This window comes from Pyrus communis, chromosome 16, assembly GCF_041283825.1.
Source record: "Pyrus communis isolate YQ-2024b chromosome 16, ASM4128382v1, whole genome shotgun sequence".
Classification (NCBI taxonomy): domain Eukaryota; kingdom Viridiplantae; phylum Streptophyta; class Magnoliopsida; order Rosales; family Rosaceae; genus Pyrus; species Pyrus communis.
The window spans coordinates 16,051,864-16,058,775 of NC_142580.1; the positions used below are offsets into that span (position 1 = coordinate 16,051,864).

Here is a 6,912-nt window from a genome sequence, read left to right on the forward strand (position 1 = left end):
GTGGTGCGGCGGTTTGCGGATAATTCTGCTGATTTCTTTTTGTACAAGGTTCTTTTAGTAAGGAAAATGGAGAGGTGATTGGCATTCCTTGAACCTGTACAAGTGTATATGTATGCAGTAGCAGTGGCTGCAACAATTTTGTTTTTATTGTGTTGCTCCACTTATCGTCTTTGTCAGGAGGTGAAATTCTGCTGGCACTTGTAATATATTACAGTTGTTATTTATCTGATTTTCCTTTTTTTACCCAATCTGCGACACAAGACATTTTCCTTTATGACCGAAAGGTCACGGGTTCGAGTCGTGGAAAGCAGTCTATTTGTAAAGTAAGGGTAAGATTACGTATTATAGATGTTTGCCCCCAACCCTTGTTGGAATTATTTTAGATCGATGGGCCTGGGGACCCTACTTTAAAGATACCGATACTGTCATCAACTTTACCACTTGTCCAATTCGTTAGGTATGAGATTTTACCATAAAAGGCCTTGGTATTAGTTAGAGTGGGGTAATCCTATTTAAAGTAATTGCTTTTCTTTACCCCCACCAATGTGGGACTGCTAACATGCCTCCTCATGTGTAAACTCATTTAGTGGTTCGCACGTGAAGATCCACACAACGGCAATTGAAACTTAGAAGTCGGCTCCAATCGAGTTTAGACTTATTTTCAATCTTTTTCAGGAAGTGAATCTTAAGAACTCAGAGGCCAACTCTATGTTAAGAGTCCAAGCTTGTTTCCAAGCCCACACTTCTTGGTGACAAGCCTTTGGCTTGCACAGGCCGGTGACCATGGACTCTGATACTATGTTGGAATTTTTTTAGATCGACAGCCCCGGAGGGTCCCACTCTAACTATACCGATACTGTCTCCAATTTTACCACCCGCCCAATCCGTCAGGTGTGTGGTTTTATCACAAAATGTCTCGATATTAGTTAAAGTGGAGTAATCCTATTTGAGGTCATTGCTTTTCTTTACCTCTACCGATGTGGGACTGCTAATAACCCTTGCAAAGCAGGAGGCTTTGTTGGCTTATGGTCATCTTTTTATATTACAGTTTTTCTGGTACTGAGTTTCCTTGAGTAGAACCTTATGACTTATGAACTACAATAGCAAGTTTTCGACAATGCAGATCATATAGCGAAGCGTATGCACAACGATAAATGGTTCCTTATTGTTTAGAGCACAACTTTGTTTTAGAGAGAAAAGACACTGCTATCTCATCAATTTGGTTCTATAAACATTTTTCATGTTGGTTTACAGGAGCCAATCATTGTTACATATGTACAAACCTATTTTTCTGCATTTGGAATTGAACAATTTCATATATAGATGGCTCACTCCTTAACCAACCAAAATCAGAACAACAAATACAGATTTTTTTTTTCCAAAAATTTTACTATTATTAAGGGGAGGGGGAGAGTACAAAACTATTATTTTTTTTTTTTTGGGGGGGCCAGGGGGGGGTGGTGAGGAGTTTTGAACTCGGAATGCATAGCTAGGTAAAAACCAACACCCTATCCACCAAGAAATTGGACCACAAGCATTAAGCTCATCATGTCTAGACGTCAACCCATTCAGCGAACTAAACTTGTCAATTCGATCTGATCCTGCCGTCCCAACAAAAAATGATCGCTAACCGAATGCAGCAGAGGAATAGAAAAGCATCTAAGATGGAAAGCGCAAGTGGTTCTCGGGTGATTCAAGTGCTTGTTAAGCCAGAAGCCAGAAGTTTTTGTGGGTCTTTGTGTTGAGAAGGTAGCCTCCATTTTGGCCCTTTTTCTGTACTCCAACACAAGTGTAACTGCTTTTATCAATCAGATACTCTGCTGTGTCTACTGGTTTTGTCCCTCGCGTGGAACCTCCAGGCCTCCTGTAACTGTTTGATGTACACAAAACAAAGAAATGAGAGAATTACCAAATAATTCAAGCTGATCAATCTTCCTATGGCACTTCACATAAGCATTTTCATAAGATTTGGGAGTTGAAGAATTTCTAATTTTGAATTTAATTCTCTGCTTAATTGTAATTTTCATTTTACAAACTAAAGGTCATACATCCATATATAGCACAATCTTTGGGCTAATTTTCGTTGGGGACTACTTTTGTGAAAAGCATTTCTGCTCATGAATACTTTTGCTAGAATTGTATTTCTAGAAACCCTGGAGAAGCATAAGCATCAAATGCTTCTCCAGAAGCTACCAACTGTGCCCAAAAGAGGTTTTGGTTGTCAAAAACGCACATTTGGGCATTTTAGAAGCAGTCCTAAACAACTTAAAACTAAAAATCAAACAATGCTACGGTAAGTATATCAATCAACGTCGATATTCATTGTAAAATGCAATGTAATTATTTGAGTGTATGAGAAAACACACCCTAAGATAACTGTAGAAAGACTCCGTCGTTGCCCTATAACAAGGACATTCACCCCAAGAACCTTGCTTTGATCTAGAATAATACTTGCTTTGTCCTTGCCTTCCATTAGTGCCACCTTCTCAACCCGCACACGTACTTTTGGTTTTGCAAGTTTGCATGCATTCTTCATTTCTTCAAGAAACTCCGTGTTCCCTAAGCTTCCGTCTGCAGATGCGGTGGTGGAGCAGCCCCTAGGTCTTCTAAGGAACGTTGTTATTGTGTATCGCCATGAATTAGGGTTTTCGATATGGAAGAGGATCAATTCATCGTTCTCGAGAACCGCTTTAGAGAGTGCATATTGGAGTGCACCTGCTGACTCTTGTGTTGGATCTGCTACCACCATTATTCTCCGTGGCGATGCATTACATCCATAGTCCATGTCCAGCAGGTATTGATACACTACCATCATCTGTCACCACCACCGCCACCACCCCGGCTGCTACCACGACGTACAACCAGAAAACCCCAAAGGGTTTTGCATGTAAGAAGTTTCTTGTTCATGATTATTATTAATTAATTAGGGGAATCTGTTACACCCATCCCTCCGGACCCGGACAATTTCCAGCGAAGTTCCTGAGGGAAACCATTTGAGATTGAAATGTTAGCTAAACGTGTAACACATAAAACTTTCTTCTTCCTTTTATTTCAAACAGAATAATATTCTTTTAGTTATGTTTGTTGTTCTTCTTTTCTTCGCCTGTGCATGCATTCAGATTTAAAGTAGCTTCGAGCCGCTAAAGTTCAACAATTTTAAGGTTACAACTTGAAAATATCTGTCACTTGCTAAAAATAAACCTTGAAATATATTTATTACTAACGCAACAAGCTACTTACCAACAAACAACAACCGCAAAAACAACCACAAAATACGAAAATAATGAGGAAAAGAAAAACTCTTCAGGAGCTCAATTGGAGAAAGAAATAAAAATTTCCTCATCAATCTACTTATCATGCTCTGATTGATTTTTAATTATGAAATTCTTTAATGTTACAAATAAGTTGAGTCTTCTCTAAAATATTGAATTTCCAGTGTTTTTCTCTAAAAGTGTAATATTATCAACCACCTACATATCTCTATTGTAATTTCCCTCGTTTTTCATTTTTTACTTTACAAATAAAATATTGTCACAATGAGGTATTTGTGGTCAACTCAACAAGTTTCCTGCTTGCATTCTTATGTTTTTTTTTTTTTTTTTTTAAAGAATAAAATCCAGAATGTATTTTAAATAATGGGAGCTTACAATATCAAAATGCAAAAGGGTATGTACTCTTCACATTACAAACACACTACTCAACAAGATTTAATCAACAAAAATACAAGGCAATAAATCTGAAAAACAAACTTTCTTGTGTGCTTCCAGAAGTTATGGCTTTCGTTCAGATTTGCTACTTTAGCCGTGAAGTTGACTTCAAAGAGAGCTAAAATGATGGATTTAGCCTGCTTAATAATAATTAAACGCGATAGCCAAAACCAAAAAGGTGAGCGTGCCGGAGTGGTTATCGGGCATGACTAGAAATCATGTGGGCTCTGCCCGCGCAGGTTCGAATCCTGCCGCTCACGTTTTTATACTTCTTAATATTTTCTTTATATTTTTGTCTGAAAGAGACAGCGTTACACATTCTTCCATTGAGAAGTGGTTTTTTTTTTCACTATCCAAATACAAGACTTCCAGCGTTACACGTTTTTCCATTGAGATGTGGGTCGCAATAGAAAGTCTTTCTGAAATTTTCTTTATATTTTTGTCTGAAAGAGACAGCGTTACACGTTCTTCCATTGAGAAGTGGTTTTTTTTTTCACTATCCAAATACAAGACTTCCAGCGTTACATGTTCTTCCATTGAGATGTGGGTCGTGACAGAAAGTCTTTTTGAAAAAAAAAAAAAAAAAAAAAAAAAAAGAGGAAAAGTACAACTGAGGTTATTTTGCCCCTCCCCCTGCACATGTCTAATAAAAAAAATTATAAAAAAAAAATAAAAATAAAAAATAAAAAAAAAATCCCCTGCACATGCTACAACCTCCAAAGTATAAAAAACGCAAGACACATGATATCACTTCAAGTTAATCTCCCAATGAAGTTTTTCCTTACAATCCTTGAAAATTTTTAATCCAATTATCCCCTATATAATTCGTCGTACCGTCATAGTCCTTATTCAGAAAAGAAATCCAATAAAAGTAATACAGCCAAAGCGTCAAAAACAAGATCATTAGATATCAAACAAAAAGCAAAGCATCATGAAACTGTTCGAAAACTCAAATTGAATAATACATAATAATCAAGTTCCACCAATGTAAAACTCAATAAGGAAGACAGTTCATACCACTAAACTATAAAGAAAACGGACAGAGAAATGAAGGTAACCGCACCAAGTTTATTCCTTGAACCAATACATTTTTTCAGTAACAAAACTGAGAGTGCTGTAAACTAATCAAACAAATCTGGGCTAAGTGAGAGTAAGATGAGAGAGAGAGAGAGAGAGAGAGAGAGAGAGAGAGAGAGAGAATTTAATTCATGAAAGAATGCGTCTCTAAACGCTAACTCAACGAGGCACCACCGTGATCGAGTTACAGGATGCACCCCACCGTAGCCAAGGCAACGATTCCCGTTACCCTCAGTCTCTCTGGGGTACCATTAATTTGCATGGCATTGGCATCGTTTCCAATCATTGTATCCCTACACAGACAGACACCATACACGTTATATATACACACCCCACCGCCACCACCATCTCTCATCATCCATCAACTGTACGTGCTGTCACTATTAATTGTTAGAAAACAGTGTTGTCCTTTCAACAAGATGGATACTGGGTCGGTCTTGCTCTTTCTTGCAGTGGCTGCTATAATCTTCTTTTGCCCATTAATCATGGGACCACTGAACCCTCCGGCGCTCCCGCTGATGGTTGCCTTCGCAATGGTTTTAGGAGCCGTCTGGATCGCTCTGAACCATGCATTTAAGTGATGAATATGATGCCAGTGGCAGAGTTATGTTATATGTGTACTCCTCTATGCATGCATAGACTGCATGAGAAATAATAATAATAATAAAATAATAATAATTTTATTATTGGCTTAATTTGTTTATTGGCCCCTTAACTTTTCTTTAGTTTCTGTAGTCCCTTAAGTTTGTGGTCAAATTTGTCACGTTTTGCTGCTATTTTATTTCATGTTCGGGGAGAGATTTACGTGTTGGGCTAACTCCAAGTGCAACCAAATCCCATAGAAAACTTAATAGAAAAAGTACCACTTCTTACTAATAATTCGATACATATTGTCTTTTGTTCTTAACTTATACAGTGACGACTGTGACATATTTGCATTAGCTTAGGTTACATAATACTTTGAAAGGTTTTATCATTTATATGTCTCGACGTTTTTTTTTATTTTTCTTCCTCAATTTGCAAATTATGTCTTTTTACCCCGTAGTTTCATTCACACATTTACAAATTCAAAGGGAAAGAAATTAAGCTCCTTATTGTTTGTTTTTTATTTTTTATGAACTCCTCCTTAGTGTTTGGAAGGTTCAAGTTTGTACACAAAACCCACCACCGGTCCACTGGGGCTAACTTTTGGTCTCCAATGAAGATGGATCAAATCCTCGCTTTGAGGAGAATCCATTCTCCTTAAATCTTCATACATAAAGCTACAAGATTTACGAGTTTTATGTTTAATTTCTTTTATAAATATACACGCATACAACAAACATGGCTTTTGAGAGTAAAATCTAAGACTCTCTACTTACAGTGGGAAAGATTACTGAATTTTACGGACAAGTATAACTCGGTTAGAATTATGATAGACCAGGATTCAATATTCTCGAAGGACAAACTCATCTTCCCACTAAAAAAGATAAATAAACTCACAACCTATTTTATTAAAAGAGAATTTTTTAGTGTGACCGGGACACATGGTAAGCTATATGTCATTTTACAATTAGAGGCAAAAACATTTATTGGTTATTTTTTTTTTCTCAAAGTTATTTATTTATTTTGAGGTTAATTTTTTGGGAGCCTTACTTGTAGAGACACAAACATATACCATATTTCATACAACTCCACACCTTCTAAAATATTACAAGGAGGGACAAAAAACCCAATAACAGAAAACCAAACCCAAACAAAAAAAGAAAGGACCGACTAAATTATGGCACATGCCCCTCAACTATAACCGTTAATAAACGGGCACGTTAACCGCTACATGACAAAAAATCATAAAAACTAACCAGCTTCCCTTTTCCCTTATTTAATACCCGCGGTTTCATCTTCCCCAAACCTATCATTTCAAATTCCTATTATACAAAAGATACTTCCCTAGAAGAAAAAAAAAAACCCTAAAATCTCCATAGTTTCCGACACTTTCAAGCCGGATTTTCAGTAATTGATTCACAAAGTTCAACTAGATTTCCAGAAAGATCAGTGCTTCAAAGGTTTTCCTACTATTCAAAATCGTCCTTTTGCATGATTATATTTCAAACTCTGTAAAAAACGAATGCATTATCAAAGTTTTGGA

At 36.9% G+C, this 6,912-nt stretch overlaps 1 protein-coding gene and 1 non-coding gene across 2 annotated transcripts; one reads left to right on the plus strand and one right to left on the minus strand.

Annotated features, from left to right (window-relative positions):
* Positions 1 to 1,704: 1,704 nt before the first annotated feature.
* Positions 1,705 to 2,764, minus strand: LOC137730716 (uncharacterized). Its single transcript, XM_068469676.2, has 2 exons — positions 2,367 to 2,764; positions 1,705 to 1,870 (listed from the first exon to the last, which is right to left on the minus strand). Exons 1-2 carry the CDS (start codon positions 2,747 to 2,749, stop codon positions 1,705 to 1,707), a joined length of 549 nt encoding a protein of 182 aa, XP_068325777.2. The 5' UTR covers positions 2,750 to 2,764.
* Positions 2,765 to 3,885: 1,121 nt separating this feature from the next.
* On the plus strand, positions 3,886 to 3,967 carry TRNAS-AGA (transfer RNA serine (anticodon AGA)). The gene has a single exon. It is a non-coding gene; the product is annotated as a tRNA-Ser (tRNA).
* The last annotated feature ends 2,945 nt before the right edge of the window (positions 3,968 to 6,912 follow it).

Bases quoted from the DNA above. Each gene is read 5' to 3' on its own strand.
- LOC137730716 (XM_068469676.2), bottom strand. From the start codon at position 2,749: ATGGTGGTAGCAGATCCAACACAAGAGTCAGCAGGTGCACTCCAATAT. The intron at 1,871-2,366 runs GTGTGTTTTCTC...TACATCAAACAG, and splicing joins CTTTCTACAGTTATCTTAGG to TTACAGGAGGCCTGGAGGTT.